This window comes from Genypterus blacodes, unplaced genomic scaffold (assembly GCF_046128005.1).
Source record: "Genypterus blacodes isolate CSIRO-AG114 ecotype Tasmania unplaced genomic scaffold, CSIRO-AGI_Gbla_v1 ptg000243l_1, whole genome shotgun sequence".
In the NCBI taxonomy this organism is placed as follows: domain Eukaryota; kingdom Metazoa; phylum Chordata; class Actinopteri; order Ophidiiformes; family Ophidiidae; genus Genypterus; species Genypterus blacodes.
In genome coordinates, this window is record NW_027467041.1 from 253148 (window position 1) to 272691 (window position 19544).

A 19544-nucleotide genomic window follows, 5' to 3' on the forward strand; every position below is an offset into this window, starting at 1 on the left:
ATGCATCAGCACGAGACCGATTCAGGCATCACACTCAATTTCCTGACGATCAATACATTTTTCCGACTGAGCAGCACCCCCTGGTGGCCACACTTCAAACCACACAAGCAGCTCTGTGACCTGATGGCTCATTTCAAGTCAATAACACAAAAGAGGATTCATTTTATTTCTTTATTGTGTTTCTATACAGAGTTAAATATGAATGATGTCATCTGGGAGGTTTCTCATAGGTCTGGATCTGTGTGGAGGTGAGAGACGGAGTCATCTTGCTGAGGGAGCGAGTGAAGGATCTGTGTGGGATGGCAGACGCCTCCATGCTCTCCTCCTGCAGCGTCAGCAGAGCAGCCTGGAACACAAACACAGCAGTTTAACCCCGTGCTGTGTGTTAATGCAGGTGTGTAAGTGTCCGTCCCTCCTCTCGGGCTCTCCTCACCTCTTTACACAGATTCTCCAGGTCAGCTCCGGAGTAGAGCTCAGTTTGGTCGGCCAGATCCTCCAGACACACGTCAGCGCCCAGGGGCATGGAGCTGGTGGAGACCTTCAGGATGGCGAGACGAGCCTGAGAGCAGGAGACACAGAGGTCAGGAGTCTCTGAGCCCTCACACCTTCTCTCTCTAACGTTCTGCCTGTGTTTGTACCTGCTGGTCCGGCGGTGGGACGTAGATGATGTGATCCAGTCTCCCGGGCCTGAGGAGGGCGCTGTCTAAGGAGTCAGGTCGGTTGGTGGCAGCTACGACCATCACGTCTTGGTTGCAGACTTCCTGGGAGTCCAGCTGTCAGAGACGGAGCACAGCATCAGCGTTTAACACTTAAACTGCTTCACCTTCAGGGATAATGATGAAGAAAGGAGCGAGCGCCTGGCCTGACCTCCTGCTGGGCCTGATGCTCCTCCCCTCCCTCTGCCTGGAGGATTCTCTCCGCCCCTCTGCGCTCCAGCGTCTTCAGGCCGACTCCGTCCATCTCGTTCAGCAGCACGGACAGGAGGCGAGTGTGAACGCCGTGAGCCGAGCGGCCGTCTGAGCGGGAGCCGATCAGAGAGTCGATCTCATCCAGGAACAGGATGCAGGGAGCGCAGGCCCGGGCCTGACGGAACAGCTGGACGGGGACACAGAGACACGGAGGCGGTTACAGGAGGAACAAGAGCAGCCACTGGCATGTTCTCACCCAGTGTGCAGCGAGGCGTACCTGTGCTAAAGCTTTCTCTGAGTCTCCCACATAGGGCGAGTAGAGGTCGGCCCCGCTGACGGACAGGAAGGCAGAGTGGGAGGAGGAGGCCGCGGCTCGGACAAGAGTCGTCTTAGCGCAACCTGGAGGTCCGTACAGCAGGACGCCCCGGGGCCGACGCAGGCCCAGACGAGCAAAGGCTTCTGGGTACCTCAGAGGCCACTCGATGCTCTGAGGAGGTGAGACAGGGAGGAGAGGACAGAGGAGAGGACAGAGGAGAGGGAACAGAATCACAAATGCTCTCTATGGTTCCAGTCCCTTCACCATGTTCTCCTCTGCAGGTCCTGGATCTTCTGTCCAGTCTCTTTGTACCTGTCTGAGTTTCAGTTTGACCTCCTCCAGACCTCCGATCTGCTCCCAGGACACCGGGGACAGATCCGTCCGGCCCAGGCTGCTCCGTAAGCAGGAGGGACGCAGCGTCTTCAGGGCCTCCAGGAAGTGCTTCATACTCAGAACCTCCTGACCTGAACCCTGCTCAGAGCAAAGACGGGGCAGCAGAATGTTTCTTTAGTGACTCCACAACAAGACAACATCTCAAACTACAGATTGATGTGTGACCCGGCCGTAGAAACACTTCCTGTTTGTTTACCTTGGAGTTTTCCCTGATGGCGTGCATGGCCGCCTCCCTGCACAGAGCGCTGAGGTCGGCTCCCACGCAGCCTGTAGTCCTCTGTGCCAGCTCTGCCAGGTCCACAGAGCGACACACGGGCATCCTCTCACACAGAGCGGCCAGGATCGCCTCTCTCTGCTGCACAGTGGGCGCTCCGATGATCACCTGCAGGAAGGAAGCGTTAAAGATCTAAAGATCCAAGCATGGACGTCTCCGCTCCACCCTCCGTACCTCTCTGTCGAACCGCCCGGGCCGCCGCAGCGCCGGGTCCAAGCTGTCCGGCCGGTTGGTTGCCCCGACGATGAGGAAGCGGTCGGAGCGGCTCATCCCATCCATCAGGGTGAGGAGCTGAGCCACCAGGCGGTTCTCCGGCGTGGACGAGCCGCTTCTCCTGGGGCAGAGAGAGTCCAGCTCGTCCAGGAGGAGGACGCACGGACCCTCCTCTGCTGCACGCCGCGCTCGCTCAAACACGGCACGCAGGGCCTCCTCGCTCTCTCCGGGCCGAGGTCCCACCACCTGGGACAAGGATTCAGCATTCAGCATTCGGGTCAGAGTGAGTTTGGTTTGGTTGAAGCTCCAGACTCAAAGTACCAACATCATCAGGCTGTGGTTAAGATCAGATGTTTCTACCTCTGGGCCTCGGACCACCACCAGACTGGCTCCCACCTCCACCGCCACTCTGTGGACCAGCAGGGTCTTCCCCACACCCGGGGGTCCCACCAGGAGGACTCCTCTGGGACAGGACAGCCCCAGAGCGCCCAGGCTGCCTGGATAGAGCAGAGGCAGCCGCAGCATGTCCCTCAGTGAGGAGCTGACCTGAGACACAGCCAGAGGACAAGCATGTGGTCACCATGACAACCACACAGAGAACATGAGGGTTTATGAACGAGGTTTTGCTGCTGACCTCCTCCAGGCCCCCCAGAGGCTCGGGGTCCCGGTTCTTCAGCCGGCCCCTGAAGTGCTGGAGCGTCTGGACTCCGGTGATCTCCACTCCGGTCTTTGACGTGACGACTCCAGCAACCGCAGAGTCCTGATTGATGGTTTCTATGACGACATACTTAATCTCCGTGTCAAACTCCTCCAGGCGGACCACGTGTCCCCGGTGCACACACACACCCTTCAACATGTCCTTCACCAGCTCGTGGACCAGGCGGGGGGGCGTGTTCCTCCTGAAGTCCACGCTCTGGACCACCACGCTTACCTGGACCCCCTTCAGCTTGGGGCAGGGCAGGGCAGAGAGCTGGCTGGGCTCCAGGCTGAGAGGTGTGTGTGTGTGAGGGATCAGGCTGGGGGAGCAGCACTTCAGGTCCATCTGCAGGAAGCCCTCAGCCCGGTCAGACCTGGACCAGGCGGTGCACAGGCAGGTCCCCCCGGGCACTGAGACCAGAACAGGGGAGCCCAGGCTCAGACCCAGGGCCGACATCAGGGCCGGACCCATCCTGCACCTCTGAGAGCCGCGATCTGAAGGCTCCACTGACACCAACCTGAGGGTCTTCATCCTCCATCAGCACCCAGAGGACACACTGAGAGAAGAAGAGGAGAAGAGTCACTCACAAGAAATACTGGAGATCTGAAAAGTAAACACAGTCTGCTATTAACTTAGAGAGAGGCAGAGAGACAGAGAGAGTGAGAGAGACAGACAGAGCGTGAGAAACACAGAGAGAGAGAGAGAGAGAGAGAGAGAGAGGTACCTTTAGCTAGGCTACATTAGGCTACATGCTACTTCCTCCCCCTTGTAATGTTCTCAGATGTAAACAGACTCATTCCTACCTTCTACTCGGTGTGTAATGTCGCTTTAGCCGCTACAAACAGACAGACGCGTGTTGTTGACGGAAACCCACGCGGTGTGAAAAGAAGATGGCCAACCAAAACATACTGCTGCGTTCCTGAGCTGTGGACTATGCGGCAAAGAACAAATGTTGGAATTCGAGACTCAGCTGAGATCATTTAATGGCAAATATGATTACGAAAAGGTTTGTTAGGTGAAAAGTAAACAGAGGAGAAACAAAACAAATGCAGATCATGAAGAGTTAGAAATCACTTTAGTTTATGAACAAACAGCAGTTTCCATTGATTAAACAAGAGTTTATTCTTTAAAAAGAACATCAAATGTCAATCACATTATTATCAGAATGTAACAGTATTTACAGCCCTCAGTAGGAAACATTCAGGGTCAGCAGGTACACGAGTCACTGAAGCACCAGTGGGATTAAATGTCTGTGTGCTTTACTTCTTCTTGCCTTTGCCCTTCTTGCCCCCCTTGCCCTTGCCCTTGCCCTTGCCCTTCTTGCCTTTGGGCTTATTGGCTTGTTCCTTCAGGAACTTGCGGGTGCAGTATCCTGCCCACCAGGCTTGGATTAAGGAGGCAGCTTTGTTCCTCCGCTGCAGCACCTTCTGCCTTTCTTCTTCCAGCCGAAGCTCCTCTTGGACGTAGTCGAACTCCACCATCAGGGTGGCCAAGGGCTCCTCTAGGTTCTTCAGCTCCTCCTTGTCCTGTGTATACTGCAGATCCATCTCCTCCAGCTTAGTCTGACAGGGGGAGAAGGAGATGTGATTTGTTAAATGTAGCCACAACAGCACCATGATATCTACAAGTCTCCCTCAGCTGTACCTGTTCACTCCACATGTCATCGTCAAACTCTTTGAGCAGGAATTCTGTTTCTTTCCTCTGGTCTTCATTACTCTAAAAGGGAAAAAAAGAGACAGTTCATTTGAAGTGAAACCTTTAAAGTGAATCAAGCTCTGGATGTGCTGAACCCACGTGCTGCAGTTCTCTCTCTATATTCCAGGCTTCGTGGACGGTGGTGCCGAGCTCAATGGTGAGTCGATCGATCTCCTCTTTCATTTTGTTCTGGTTGGTCCTTGATGCTCTCATGCGTGCTTGGCACTGTTTGTCTCCGTGCTGCTGAATCTGTATGATCATGTCATCCGACGTTGTCTTCTGCTGCTGCAGAGACCTCCGCAACTTCTCGATGGTGGCCTCTTTCTCTGAAAGCTCTAATGCAGCGTCTCTTTCATCTGTGGTTACAGTGTACTTTTTCTCCAGCTCAGCTATCTGCTCTTTGTTGCGCTCGTGGCAAGAAAACAACTCCTGCATGTCGCGCTCCTGCTGTCTCTCCTCCTTTGGGCTGGTCAGCAACTTCTCTGTCATCTGCCCATAGAACTTTTTCAGTCCTCCAATCAGACTTTGCATGGACTCACTCTGCCCTTCATCTACGCCGAGCTCTGCCCTTAAACTGTAACCCACATCAGGTTGAGTTCTGAAAAGCCTCAGCAGATCCCTGACGGAATCCTTGATGTCGCGCTCAAGGTGAGGCCTCACCTTCATCACTGCTTCCTCAACATGTCCTTCTTGTTCCGTGTGAGAATACTGTTTGAGCTCATCTAGCGCATGGAGCCTGTCCTCTAGGAGTCGGTGCTTCTGAAGCTCCGCCTTCCATTTGTCTTCCAGACCACTGGACAAGCGGTCCAAGTGAGCGAGCACAGTGGGCAGAATGGCTATGATCTCAACTCGACCGATGCAGTTCTCCAGGGCATCTAGGACGCGCTGTGCATCAGAGGAGAGGAGCTTCCTGCTCAATGGTTCCTCGTCCTTCAGAACATCTCGCAGTCGTGTCTTGGTCTTGGTCTTTCTCTGCGAAGTGAAGGACAACACCTGAGAAGCAGCGTCCTTTCTCAGAGCTGCTGTCATCTCTGCAGACATGCTGTCACTGGACGGGGAGACAAGCGCAACACTTATAGAATGTATAGCAATCTGTAGAATTCACTTTATATACAGCAGAAATCCGGATCATTCACAATATTTCAAACGGTTTCTTGCAACTGTTGATTCAGAAAGAAAAAAACAAAAAGGTATTAGGTTAAAGCTATGTTTATACTTTCATTCTAACAGAATATTATGACAAAATGTAATGTAATCCAGCTTAAACATGAACCCTTGTTGATGAAACGCACCAGAATGATCCTGGGTCAGTCTACCCATTATCCAGCCTGTTAATAAACATAGTGGAAATGGAAGCTACACACACGGCTGCGTCCGGCCATGAGGTCACCAAGGTTCGGACCGCCGTGATTATTTCATAGCACAACCGGTGCCAGCGATGATGTCACCAAGGTCGGGATCTCGGGAATTACTTTACATTATAGCCAGTGCCAGCTATGATGTCACCAAAATAAGATGTATAAATGTATGAACAGTCAGGGGTTAAAAACTATAGTGTCTGTCCACGGAGCGACTCACAGGACTGGAGGCTAACGCAAGTTCACAGGAAGATCAAGTTGCGTCTGACCACAGGAAACGTAACTCATGTTTGGAAGATCAGGAAACCAAGACTTCCCTGTTGGTTTGCACTAACTGATGATCATAACTTATGTGTGTCTGTGTCCATCTTCATTCGATGTCATTTCAGTGAGACATGAAGAGAGGAAAAGACCAAGGGAATGTTCAATCCCCCCCCCCCCCCACCACACACACACCCAAAGCCTCCACCACCTTCAACCCTCCTGGCTGCGGCCCTGGATAGAAAGACATTTGGCTAATATGAAGGTAAACATCAGCTGTGTATAAAGTGAAGTGAAGTGAGTGAAGATCCTTACCTGTCTCCTGGTGATTACACTCGTACAGATCCACTGTGGTGCAGGTGAAGTGGTTGTTGGAGCCGGTTTATTGTTTACTGTTGCTATGGTTCCATTAAAGGGACAGTAAAGTTTCAAACACGGCGTTAAAACGTCTATATTTGAACATTCAGCAGCAACAAGTATTCGAACCACCCGATAAAACTATTTTACCTTAAAAAGTTTAGGGAGCGTGTTTGAAAGAGTATTACAACTTCAGTGGCGTGTTGGAACAATCTAAACCGGGTCTCCAGATCATTCAGCACACCAACACGACCTACTGCGCAACCAAGTTCAACATCCGGGTAATAAATTCCACTTTTGAGGCTAGAGTTGGTTTACATCGTTATTGTAATCATTAAACTCGGTGAAAATGTTGTAACAATTGTGGTTGTTTTATTGATGTTCATCCGGCCGGATAATGTTTTGCATACACGTTATAATACTACAAATACGGTTTTCTAAATGTATGTGGTATCTGCATTCAGCCACCAGGGTGAAGTCACCAGATAACACGGACACATAAATGTCCACCACCGTGCTTTAAACTCGTTTTAAAGTAGCTCACCTAGAATATTAAGAATGCCAGAAAAAGCAACAAATGCTAAAATGTTTGCTGTAAGTTGTAAGTTATAATCAATAAAACCGGAGAATGGCTTAAAATAAGAGAAATAGTTCATTTGAAGGAAACGTCAGTGGGTCGGTTACTGCCAATGTGGTTGGTTGTGTCATTACGGCCTCAAAGCATCCAAACAAATATAACGGACTTTATAATTACAGTACTTTGAACGTTAGTCTCCCTAATTTTAATAACACAAATGTCGTTATCGCATTGTAGTGAGTAAATAAGTAATATTAGTTAATAGTTATGGTTGGCCAACAATTTACACAAATACTGCTCTCTGTCGCCAGCTTGTGTACGAGAATATAAACGCAGATTTCTCTCGAGACTATGAGCCACTAACTAACTTTGTTCAACCAAAAGCATAATCGAACACAGAGAATAAGACAGACAAGCAGACAACGAAGTCTCTGAGAGAAAAATAAAATACAAGAAATAAAAATGACTAAGGCGTACAAATAGAACACGCATCAAATTTTGAAACAAAGAAAAAAAATCACATCCGTTAATTCTGTGTATGTAGAGAACGATTAAGTATTACAGAGGTCATAACGATCATAAATAATTCTGCGTTCCCTTAAAAATAAAATCAATAAAAAAAACAAAATACGTTTTTGTAACATACAAATGTTACAAAAACGAGAAAAATAAATGCGCCGCAGATTCTGTCTGTGGGTTTTGTTTCTGTGTAAAATATCGCGAGGACAGAAATCATGCTCATAGTTTTTTTTATTTTATTTATTTTTTAATGTCCAAATGTGACATTTTTCTCGGTGCGCTGAAGCTCTGAGCCGCAGGTGTTTGTTTACCTGCTGGAGACGCGGCTGATCGGTATTGATCCGCTTCCAACGCGCTCACGGGTGGAATCACGTGGTCTGTTATTTATCCATAAATACTGCCAGGGCTGATATCGAAACAGCGGAAGGTCGTCCGTCCCTGAGAAAGAGCCGCCTGTAGGGACGATTCACAGGTGATCCCGCTCCCGAGACACCAAACCCGGGGAAAGTTTACTCACTGACCTGCTCTCCCTGGAAACCCGCAAGGCAAGTTTAAGATTACAATCACAGCGACAACGAAGCAGACAGACAGACAGGCACGCAGCGTGTTTCTATGAATGAGTGAATGTGGAGGAAGAAAGACAGTGATTGGCTACTGATTGGCTCTGAAAAGGTTGTATGTGCACATGCATCAGATCAAGCACAGTGTGTGTTTGTCCCCACAGTGTTGTATGTTTTGGTTATGCATTCATTGTGTGTTTGCAATAAAACCATAATCACTAGAGCTTTGTATAGAAGTCTGTGTGTGTGTGTGTCTGTGTCCTTAGCTGTCCCCTCTAAAGCCCAAACACAGCGTCTGAATGCTAATCTTCTGCCCGCTTCATGCCCACACACTGCTAGGCCCGACTTGGCACAGATTCCCTCTCTCTGCCGTCACACTCCCAGATCTCGCGAAACAAACCTGGAGTGTGTAATCAACCCCTAGGCCCTCACGTGTGTGTGTCCTGCCCTGCAGAGCCTAAATGTCACTCTGCTGTCTCTAGGCCTAACAGCACAGAGTGTGTGTGCGTGTGTGTGGGCACAGGACCTACTTTGGGGATTATAATGTGCCGTGTTTGACATCAGAAGCAGAAGTAAGGGATCGTCTACCTCCGCCTGTGTGTCTGTGTCTTTCCTTTCAGTAGCCAGAGGGAGAAGAGTGTCGGTGAACATGTCGTCCCTCCTGCGCTGCCTCTCCAGCTCGTCTGTCTCTCTCCTGCACAGAGGCGTGAGACACAGGATTCCTGGAAAGAGACGATTCAGGACTTTCCCTGTGTTGTGGGACCAGCAGGCCTCCAAAGGTAGGACTCATAAAGCTCCTGCTCTCTGTTTAACCTTAGACCGAGCTTGCAGAGGGCAGTGTGTGCCTGCTGCCTGCCTGCTCTGTTTGCTTTGGATTGCCGCTCCTGTTGGCTTTGAGGTTAGAGAACATAACGGTTCACACAAGGACGAACTCCTCCTGGCCGGGAAAATGGAAAACATAGATCAGGAACTGTTAGAGGAAAGGTTTCTTGAGATGTTCCTAAAGAATGCTCTCAGCTCTGTGGGCACAAACACGTGAGAACATGAGAGGTCACTTAAAGGTGACCCATGTAACTCTGCTCACAGGGTGGGAGCTTGGTTCAGGGGTTTGCTTGAGCAGTCGGGGTGCGAACGTCACAGAACAGCCAGGCAGTTTGTCAAAGTTTAGCAAGTTAGTGAAGTCTTTGAGTTGATATTGTGAGCGTGGCTGTGCATGAGTGCAGGCCTCAGTGTGGCTGCTGGCTCAGAGCCAATCACCTGCTAATAATGTCTCCATGGCGGCGAGGTCACCGCTCTATATATGGAGAGGAATATGAAACCTGATCCTGCTCCCCCGGCCCACAATCTCAGCTGGACGCACATACCTCCGTGTGCTGCTGGATGGGGATTTAGAAGAATTCCATAGTGGGTCAGAATCCAGGCTGGAAAGATCTGAACTTGATTTTATGGAAGGTTGAAATCCTCATGTGAACACAATGAATGATCTACCTGTCTCTGCACTCAGGTGTGCTTTACAAGGACCTGGTGGTTGGCGTTCCCAAGGAAACCTTTCTGAATGAGCGGCGTGTGGCTCTGTCTCCTGCTGGGGCGGAGGCGCTGGTCAAACAGGGCTTCAGCGTCCAGATCGAGAGCGGAGCCGGAGAGGAGTCCAAGTTCTCTGACCAGCATTACAGAGATGCAGGAGCCACCATCACTGACCTCAACGGAGCTTTTGGGTCGGACCTGATCCTCAAGGTTTGTCCTGTTAGTTAGAATAGTTTAGTTAGAAAGTAGAAGTGGTCCTGAGTTATGTTCTTGCTAAGGAGCTGCTTATTTCCCAGCTGTGACGTCTCTGTCCTGTGCTGCAGGTCCGAGCCCCGAGTCTGACTGAGGCAGACCTGATGAAGCCCAAGTCCACGCTGGTGAGCTTCATCTATCCCACACAGAACCCCGACCTGATGCAGAAGCTGTCAGAGAGGCAGAGCACCGTGCTGGCTATGGACCAGGTGCCCAGAGTCACCATCGCTCAGGGCTTTGATGCTCTCAGCTCCATGGCCAACATCGCTGGGTGGGGAAAACACGTCTGCGTATCGATATCTACAGATGTTAATGTGGTTAAAGAAGGTATTGGGACATAAGTCTGGTGTGTTTGTTGTGCAGGTACAAGGCTGTGGTTCTGGCAGCCAACAACTTTGGCCGATTCTTCACCGGTCAGATCACAGCGGCAGGAAAAGTTCCCCCAGCTAAGGTGACGCTTCAGAACAGAGTATTTATAACTAATTAGAGTTAAAATGTCTCCTTGCATAACAACGCCTGTGGATGTTCCTGTTTCTGAACACAGGTCCTGGTTATCGGAGGCGGAGTCGCAGGTTTAGCAGCAGCAGGTGCAGCCAAGTCTATGGGAGCCATCGTTAGAGGGTTTGACACCAGGTAGAGGAGGAGGAGACCTTCTCACACAGGAGAGCATGGAGTGGGTGGTGGTGGTGATGATGGGTGGAGGTAACCCGGCTGTCTCTTGACCTTTAGGCCAGCAGCTCTGGAGCAGTTCAAGTCATTCGGGGCGGAGCCTTTGGAGGTGCACGTTAAAGAGTCTGGCGATGGGGTCGGAGGTTACGCCAAGGAGATGTCAAAGGAGTTCATCGATGCTGAGATGGCTCTGTTTGCAAAGCAGTGTAAAGAGGTGGACATCATCATCACCACCGCTCTGATCCCAGGTGGGTTCAGGTCTCTCCACTCTCCTGTCTCACAGTTTGTGTCCCTATAAAGACCGTCTGGCGTGTCTCACCTGTCCTCTCCTGCAGGAAAGCGGGCTCCAATCCTGATTAAGAAGGAATTTGTGGAGTCGATGAAGGACGGCTCGGTGGTGGTGGATCTGGCGGCGGAGGCGGGAGGCAACATCGAGACCACCAAGCCTGGAGAGCTGCACGTTCACAAGGTTTGGTTGTTGTATTATTAGTATAAGTTGAATGTCTCCCGGAAATGTTTTAGCGGTATAAAAATGTAGCACAACTTCCTGTTTTGTTTCCTCCTAAGACCCTGAGTCCTCGTATTTGACATTACATATTTCCTTCCTTACCTTAAACATCATTGTGCTTAACTTCAACCTGTTGTCCTCATGTCTGCTGGCATAAATACAAGAGGATATCAAGATGGACATAAAAAGATTCAAACCTCTTCTTTATTATGCAAAAGGAGGGTTTTGCAGTTTGTTTACAGACTTTAAAGTCATTTCTTTGTTTTGTTTGGGACTATGTGAGATGTACAGATTGTTGATTCTGTGTGTCCCTGTCAGGGAGTGACACACGTGGGCTACACCGACCTGCCCAGCCGCCTGGCCACTCAGGCCAGCACGCTCTACTCCAACAACATCCTGAAGCTGCTGAAGGCCATCAGCCCGGACAAGGAGTACTTCCACTACGAGCCCCGGGAGGAGTTTGACCACGGGACGCTGGACCATGTCATCCGTGGGACTCTTGTCATGAAGGTGTGTTTGTTTGTAAGCGTCCGTCTCCTGGCAGCGCCCGTCTCCCCTCCGTCTTGGCAGGAGCGGGCTGGCCCTGTCATGCTAGGATAAGGCAACAAATGAGTACTAAGCACACAACCCCAGCTGGGAATAGCTCGCGTTACAACCAAGAAAGAATGTTATGAACGTTTCAAAATACACTTTTCCTGGAATTTTGGCCTGGACAAACTGTTTATGGCGGGGAAAGCATGCAAACTCAGGAGGACGGATCGGTTTACTGCTGGAACTGAGCGTTATTTAGCTCCTTTAAAAGAGAATTTATCTTTCAAAACCACTGCTAACTGGTTGGTGATTGCTGTTTGTTCAGTGTAATCTCGTTTGTGTTTGAGATCTCCCACCAGCCCCCACGGCAACGTCTCCCACAACGCAGGACGCCAAAGTCCTGATGTGTCCTTCTCACGCTAAAACTCTCTGGATGTTTCACTCTGACTTCTCTCGTTCTCACACTGCTCCTGCGTGCGTTTCTCTCTCTCTCTCTCTCTCGTGTCCAGGACGGCATGAACATGTTCCCGTCTCCGCTCCCCAAAACCATACCCCCGCCTCCGCCCAAGCAGAAATCAGTGGCTGAGCTGCAAGCTGCCAAGGCGGCTGAAGTCTCCCCCTTTAACCGCACCATGACCTCAGCCGGAGCCTACACTGCAGGTCAGGTACAGACGGGCGGAGGATCTGCCGTGACAAGGGTTTAGGAAATATGGCTGAACTATTCAACCAGCAAGATAGCATAGTGTTTCTTCTGACTTGTTGCTCTTAATTCAGATTGAAGTTATGTGGCAAATCTGAATAAAACCTTATATTTCTTTCACTTTAAGATGAATTTAATTGCATTTGAGATTATAAACTTGAAAGAACTTAAACTTCTATATTTAATAAAACACAGTGGGGAAAATATTCATGAATAACTAAAGTTGATTATTTAATTGCATTATTAATACAAATGCACAAAATAGGGTTCAACTTCCTTTTTACGTAATTCTGTTGCAGTTAATCTGGACTGAACGATCCAAACACTAACATGAGCTCTGTGTGTGTGTGTGTGTGTGTGTGTAGGTGCGTCCACCTGTCTGGCTCTGGGTCTCATCTCCCCTAACGCAGCCTTCACTCAGATGGTGACCACTCTGGGCCTGGCTGGGATCGTGGGGTACCACACTGTGTGGGGCGTCACCCCGGCTCTCCACTCGCCCCTCATGTCCGTCACCAACGCCATCTCAGGTCAGCGCAGCAGGAAACCATTCCAGTCCAGCGTTAATGGAGCAGGAAGTTTGTTTAAAGTCCAACATGGTCCTGAATTGTGTTGAATGTATTTGTTGTGTGTGTGTGTGTGTGTGTGTGTCCTCTGCCTCAGGTCTGACAGCTGTAGGAGGTCTGGTCCTGATGGGCGGGGGTCTCACACCCTCCAGCCTGCCTGAGGGTCTCGCTCTGGCTGCTGCCTTTGTTTCCTCCATCAACATAGCTGGTCAGGCCGTTTGTCCAGAACAGAATCAAACTGCATTCACCTAACCAAGCTTAGTGCTTAATTGTTCTTTCTAATGTTTGCAGGTGGTTTTCTGATCACCCAGAGGATGCTGGATATGTTCAAGCGGCCCACTGACCCACCTGAGTACAACTACCTGTACGCTCTGCCGGCGGCGGCGTTTGTGGGCGGCTACGGGGCGTCGGTGGCGGCTGGATACAATATTGAGCAGGTGATTGAACACTCTGGACTGTGACAGGCAGCAGGGGGAGAGAGTCTAACCTGTGATGGTTGCTGTCTTTAGATGATGTACCTGGGCTCAGGTATGTGCTGCGTCGGCGCTCTGGCAGGCCTCTCCGCTCAGCGCACCAGCCGACTGGGTAACGCCCTGGGGATGATGGGCGTGGCCGGGGGCATCGCCGCCACTCTCGGCGCACTCAAACCTTCGCCGGAGCTGCTGTCCCAGATGTCTCTCGCCATGGCAACCGGAGGAACACTGGGTATGTACAGTAGAGCTCAGAGGCCATGAGGACGGATATCAAAGTTTTATTTAATCCGTTTGGCGTTCTGTGATGGATTACAGCTCTGCTAAGTTTCCCTCCCTGCTTGTAGTAGTAGTAGTAGTAGTAGTAGTAGTAGTAGTAGTAGTAGTAGTAGTAGTAGTAGTAGTAGTAGTAGTAGTAGTAGTAGTAGTAGTAGTAGTAGTAGTAGTAGTAGTCTGCTTTCCATTGTAGGGAGGCAGTGGGTAGTGCTTCCGCTTTGGAACCGGAGGGTCGCCGGTTCGAGCCCCTGCCGAGGTGCCCCTGAGCAAGGCACCGAAACCTTAATTGCTCCCCCCTCTGCGAAGGGTGGTAATGACATGTAATGTAAGTCGCTTTGGATAAAATTGTCTGCCAAATGATCGTAATGTAATGTAGAACAAAAAGAAACAAATTCTCTAAAGCCTGGGCATTGTTGCTTTGAAGCCTGGCAGATTGTTTAGAAAACTCCAGCGCTGTAATGAAGAAGGAGGCCTTTGAAGACGGAGTGAGAGTTTCTAAATCGTAACAGAACATCAGTCATCCTGTCCAGAGTGGCCGTCGTCATCGCGGCTGAATGTTCTTTACGTTAATAGTAATTTAGGAAAGCAGGATGATAAATGATGTTATACTGCACACACACACACACACACACACACACACACACACACACACACACACACACACACACACACACACACACACACACACACACACACACACACACACACACACACACACACACACACACACACACACACACACACACACACACACACACACACACACACACACACACACACACACACACACACAGCCGCCATGAGGTTTCACTCAGGCTTAAATTAGTAACCTTATGTTTTATGGAGGACGTTGTGCACTTTCTGATGGATTCACTTCAGAACTTAAGACTGATTGCCTTTGAAGATCCGACCCAAATTGAAGAGGGAAGTAAACTGAAAACAGGTGTGTGTGTGTGAGTGACTCCTCAGCAACTCTTCCTCTTATACTTACTATCATTTTGTTTTTCTATCACACACTTGGCACACACACACACGCCAGCTTTGGTCCTTCCTGCTCGACTGAGTCTGACATTATGGCTCTCTGACATTGAGTCTTTCTGTTTCCTTCCCTTCGTTGGTGGGTTTGGATCCTCTGGGCTCATATCTGGGCCGTGTCTGCGTTTATCTTTTCGCAGGTCTAACCATTGCCAAGCGCATCGAGATCTCAGACTTGCCGCAGCTGGTGGCGGCGTTCCACAGCCTCGTGGGCCTGGCAGCCGTTCTCACATGTGTCGCTGAGTTCATGATTGAGTACCCCCACCTGGACGCTCACCCGTCTGCCGGCGTGCTGAAGACCGTGGCCTATCTGGGCACCTACATCGGAGGGGTCACCTTCAGCGGCTCACTGGTGGCCTATGGCAAACTCCAAGGTATTTAGAGTTTCGCTTCAAAAACAAAATAATCACATCTATAAAGCGACACACAGGTAATAAAATCCGCCGTCTGATTGTTCTTCATCTAACTCAGACACGCAAACAACCACAGGAACACGCTGATCTCTGTGTCCTCTGGTGCTGATTGTGGCTTTCATCTTGTTTAAGCCTCAGATCCCGGGGTAAAGCCGGAGCCTAGACTGGGATCATGTGTGCTTGTGTCAGCAGTCACTCATTTTCACTGTGGTGTTGCTGATCAAGAGGAACACATGAAAAAGCTTTGTGTTAATTAGTTCTGGGTGGGGCAGGAGAGCGGCGGGCTGCTGTCTGATTACGGGCCTGGACAGATGAGCCTGAGGAGCGACCTCCGGGCGAAAGAGAAGCTCGCTCGCATGTCCGCGTATCATCAACTTATTCCCCCTTAATCCACAAAGAGGAGTCTCGTCTGTTGATGTCTCCTCTCACAAAAGAATGTTTTGACATCTTTCATTGCTTCTAGGCGTCCTGAACTCCGCCCCCCTGATGCTGCCGGGACGCCACATGCTGAACGCCGCTCTGATGGCGGCGTCCATGGGCGGCATGATCCCCTTCATGCTCAGCTCCAGCTACAGCACTGGGATGGGGTGTCTGGTGGGCGTGTCCGGGCTGTCCACTGTGATGGTGAGTCCTCTCTCTGAGACGGGTGGACGGGCAACACAATGCTCCGGGTGGAAGTGGGCGGAGCCAAGAACTTGGAAAGAGTGACTTCTACTTATTTCTACACACGAGTTCACTCTTGCATACACAAATTATTTGAATCTGGCTTATTAGAGGTGATGCAGACTAATAATAGTGTAGTTATGGGAATAATCATAAAATGGCTTCACTCCACTTAATTGACTGAATCTAGATTTTACTGTTATTCTTTCCCCTCATACGTTCTGACCACAATGATGCCATGTCCTCTGCCATAGGGTGTAACGCTGACGGCAGCCATCGGGGGCGCTGACATGCCTGTAGTCATCACAGTGCTGAACAGCTACTCTGGCTGGGCGCTCTGTGCAGAGGGATTCTTACTGGACAACAATCTCATGACCATCGTTGGCGCCCTGATCGGCTCCTCTGGTGCCATCCTCTCCTACATCATGTGTGTGGTGAGTAGACGTGCACACACACACACTAACACACTTGTCGCACACTTTGAGTCTGAATACCTGACCCCGCCCTTCCCCCTTCCCCAGGCCATGAACCGCTCCCTGCCCAACGTGATCCTGGGAGGTTACGGCACCACGTCCACAGCGGGGGGGAAGCCCATGGAGATCGTTGGCACACACACTGAGGTCAACGTGGATCAGACCATTGACATCATCAAGGAAGCCAACAGCATCATCATCACACCAGGTACGTGTGTGTGTGTGTGTGTACATGTAACACAGGTGTTTACATATCAATGCCCGTAGAAAGTTTACTGGCGTGTAAAGTTCTCCTCACTGGCGAGTGGAGCCTGGGCTGATGTGTTTTTGTCGGGCAGAGAGAAATGTTTCCATCTTCTTAAGGCTCATTCTGAACGCTGCGTGCAGAGCGCAGCAGGGACGATCCATCACAGAGCAGAGCAGCCTCAGACAGAGAGATGGGCGCTCTGCTGGAGGACGAGCGCACAGAGAAGTTTGGGTCTACATCAGAGAGTAAGGTGGGGCGGCGGTGCAATTTCAGACTATGATCCCCTGCTCTCCAGATGCTCCGCTGCAGTCTGTCAGGATCAATAAGACCAACTATCTCTCTCAGCCCATTATCTCTACCTGATTCATGATGCTGACTCGCACGTAAGCCTCTGGCCTGCCAACACGGTGGTCAGGGAACACGTGTGGAGCTGCGGGAGACGCTGCAGGCTCTAATGGAGTCTTGAGGGAAAACGGTCAATATCTTAAATTCAGATTATTGGAGGACAGAGATGATGAAACGGCGTAACCATGAGAGGGAGCCGTTTGTCCAGGAATGGTGTGTGTGTGTGTGTGTGTGTGTGTGTGTGTGTGTGTGTGTGTGTGTGTGTGTGTGTGTGTGTGTGTGTGTGTGTGTGTGTGTGTGTGTGTGTGTGTGTGTGTGTGTGTGTGTGTGTGTGTGTGTGTGTGTGTGTGTGTGTGTGTGTGTGTGATTACAAGATGATGAGCTCCTCTTGTGAGTGTGAGGTGGTGACTACGAGTTGATTTATCAAATAAAGGCAAAGTTTAAATCTGAGTCATAGCTAAGTGGCTAAGGGGAACCAATTGGAATAAAGTTGGGATTGCTTTTCTTTTCCGATGGCTCAACGTATCGCACGGACAGCTGTGCGGCCCGACATGCGGCTTCCATTAGAGAGGAATAGTGAAAAATCGTAAGAGCGATTCCATCCAGACGCAGACTTCATGCACTGTCAACAACAAAGCAGCGGCTGTGAGGAAACAGAAGGCTCGGGTTACTGGGGGAATTAGAAGACATGAGATGGAGGCGACTGGCTTCAAGGGGACGCCGTTATGGGCCGCGGCGAACTCAACAAGGTACCCAGCCACCAGGGTTACATGGGGGTGAGGCAGATCCGAGGAGGCTCCGTTCTTCGCACGCAGGACAAATAAAACACACACACACACACACACACACACATACAGCTGTGAGAAAAATGTGTCCCGGACCATTGAACAACAATGATTTGACACAGACAGGAGAGTGTGGTGGATGAGAAGAAGGAGACGAGGGGAAGGACACAAAGGACGAGGGAGGAAGTTGGGCTCCGAGGAAGAAGTGGCTTTATTGTTGAGTCCTGTTTGTTCACTGGTAAAAGACATTTGTCACGGTTTTAGGACTGAACCGTATCAAAACACTCAAATACCAGGAAGAGACATCACAAACCAAAGATGTATAACATTATTACAGAGCGATTAAAGTCCATTACAGCAGTATTCAGTGTTTGTTCTTGTTTGTGTGTTTAGGTTGGGGCCTGTGTGCAGCCAAAGCTCAGTATCCCATCGCAGACATGGTGAAGATGCTGGTGGAGCAGGGCAAAGCTGTGAGGTGAATCTCTCTCTCTCTCTCTCTCTCTCTCTCTCTCTCTCCACTTTACTTTACATCACTGCTGCTCCTCTGTCCTCACTTTGCTCTGAAGGCTCCATTGTTAGTAAAGGAAGGAAACTGTAATCTGGACCGTTAGAATGAATCTGTAAGAGCAAGCTGTGCCTCTTCCTTTGCTTTTCAGTTGTTTGTTTATATAGTAGTGCAGTTGTAAAAAGTGCGCAGGGCTTCATGGATCAAACGGCGGTGAGTTTTCTATGGCAAAGATCTGAGGTGATGTTTGTTTGTCTGTTTGTTTCCACCTCCCTCAGGTTTGGTATCCATCCAGTAGCCGGTCGCATGCCAGGCCAGCTGAACGTCCTCTTGGCCGAGGCCGGAGTTCCCTACGATGTGGTCCTGGAGATGGATGAGATCAATGAGGACTTTGCAGGTAAACTTGACCTTTGATCTCTGTGTGGCCCCGCCTGCGTTTGTTTGTTTGATGGCTGTCACAGTGCTGTCAGTACAGCCGAAACCAGGCGGGATGATATTACTAAATCAAAAGTGTAATAAATGCGTCTGCTTTGATCCGCACTTGGAGCGGCCCAGTGTTGATTATATCTTGATGCTTAGACGTGCCATGTATCGGGGCAACAGACTGTTTTCTTAGCAACCAGGCATGCACTCTGAGACACATGGTTCTGTTTATGACAGAGGAAGATAAGTGGTGCTAGGGAACCCAATAACATCAGCCAGGACGGTTTCCATGCATTTCATCTGAGGATAGTTTGGCTGCCTGTCAGATCTTCAGGTTTAAATACACAACTGTTTATGTGCGTTAACCACAGAGACGGACTTGACCTTGGTCATCGGTGCCAACGACACGGTAAACTCTGCGGCGCAGGAAGATCCAAACTCCATCATTGCTGGCATGCCGGTCCTGGAGGTGTGGAAGTCCAAACAGGTCTGTGTCTACTTGTTGTTGTCATAGCTTGTCTCCATCTTGGCTGCTCGGTACAGAGTGATGAGATGTTTTCCCCTCTGCTGAAGGTGATTGTGATGAAGAGGACGTTGGGCGTGGGCTACGCTGCGGTAGATAACCCCATATTCTACAAACCCAACACATCCATGCTGCTGGGAGACGCCAAGAAGACGTGCGACAGCCTGCAAGCCAAAATCAGAGAAGCCTTCTACTAGTTCCTCTCTCTACTCGCCCGTCTGTCTGTAGCTGCGGAGGAGAGATGATTTTTATTGCCATGGTGTTTTCAGATCTATTTTTTGAGGGGCAGATTTATTGAGTCTGGGTCAAATGTGTAACGATGATGTAATGCTGTATGAAAGGTGTCCAAAGATGCATCAAGATTTTTCTCAAATGGACAAGAATGATTCGAGTGTGGACTGATTTGTAAATAAATAAAAAAAGTATTTAAATGGTTAATCTGAGCTCCCATTGCTTTGCTTAAGTGGCGATGTCGCATGTTAGGCGGCTCCAAGCAGCTTCACCTGAGAAT

The 19544-nt window shown here is 50.0% G+C and overlaps 3 protein-coding genes across 7 annotated transcripts; 1 reads left to right on the forward strand and 2 right to left on the reverse strand.

The window, feature by feature from the left end:
- Positions 1-166: 166 nt before the first annotated feature.
- Positions 167-3678, reverse strand: afg2b (AAA ATPase AFG2B). 2 transcript variants are annotated; one of them, XM_076171241.1, is made up of 11 exons: positions 3605-3678; positions 2739-3357; positions 2465-2650; positions 2066-2350; positions 1814-1999; positions 1537-1695; positions 1186-1395; positions 868-1095; positions 639-773; positions 434-559; positions 167-346 (listed from the first exon to the last, which is right to left on the reverse strand). In XM_076171241.1, exons 2-11 carry the CDS (start codon positions 3330-3332, stop codon positions 209-211), a joined length of 2247 nt encoding a protein of 748 aa, XP_076027356.1. In that variant the 5' UTR covers positions 3333-3357; positions 3605-3678; the 3' UTR covers positions 167-208. The 2 variants fall into 2 exon arrangements, with proteins under 2 accessions (XP_076027356.1, XP_076027357.1); XM_076171242.1 differs by having other exon boundaries at positions 3526-3615.
- Positions 3679-3787: 109 nt separating this feature from the next.
- LOC143016765 (dynein regulatory complex protein 10-like) lies at positions 3788-7995 on the reverse strand. Of its 3 annotated transcripts, XM_076171244.1 has the most exons (5): positions 7880-7993; positions 6431-6513; positions 4596-5544; positions 4446-4517; positions 3788-4363 (listed from the first exon to the last, which is right to left on the reverse strand). In XM_076171244.1, the coding sequence occupies exons 3-5, from the start codon at positions 5535-5537 to the stop codon at positions 4061-4063; spliced, it is 1317 nt and encodes a 438-aa protein (XP_076027359.1). In that variant the 5' UTR covers positions 5538-5544; positions 6431-6513; positions 7880-7993; the 3' UTR covers positions 3788-4060. The 3 variants fall into 3 exon arrangements, with proteins under 3 accessions (XP_076027359.1, XP_076027361.1, XP_076027360.1); XM_076171246.1 differs by lacking the exon at positions 6431-6513 and having other exon boundaries at positions 7880-7995; XM_076171245.1 differs by lacking the exon at positions 7880-7993 and having other exon boundaries at positions 6431-7633.
- On the forward strand, positions 7980-19471 carry nnt2 (nicotinamide nucleotide transhydrogenase 2). 2 transcript variants are annotated; one of them, XM_076171239.1, is made up of 22 exons: positions 7980-8113; positions 8749-8907; positions 9633-9862; positions 9976-10175; positions 10268-10355; positions 10449-10537; positions 10634-10821; positions 10909-11042; positions 11400-11591; positions 12122-12272; positions 12678-12839; positions 12973-13083; positions 13167-13312; positions 13385-13580; positions 14797-15030; positions 15533-15693; positions 15987-16166; positions 16254-16413; positions 17976-18057; positions 18366-18484; positions 18882-18997; positions 19084-19471. In XM_076171239.1, exons 2-22 carry the CDS (start codon positions 8778-8780, stop codon positions 19228-19230), a joined length of 3216 nt encoding a protein of 1071 aa, XP_076027354.1. In that variant the 5' UTR covers positions 7980-8113; positions 8749-8777; the 3' UTR covers positions 19231-19471. The 2 variants fall into 2 exon arrangements, with proteins under 2 accessions (XP_076027354.1, XP_076027355.1); XM_076171240.1 differs by having other exon boundaries at positions 7983-8117; positions 8756-8907.
- Positions 19472-19544: the final 73 nt, after the last annotated feature.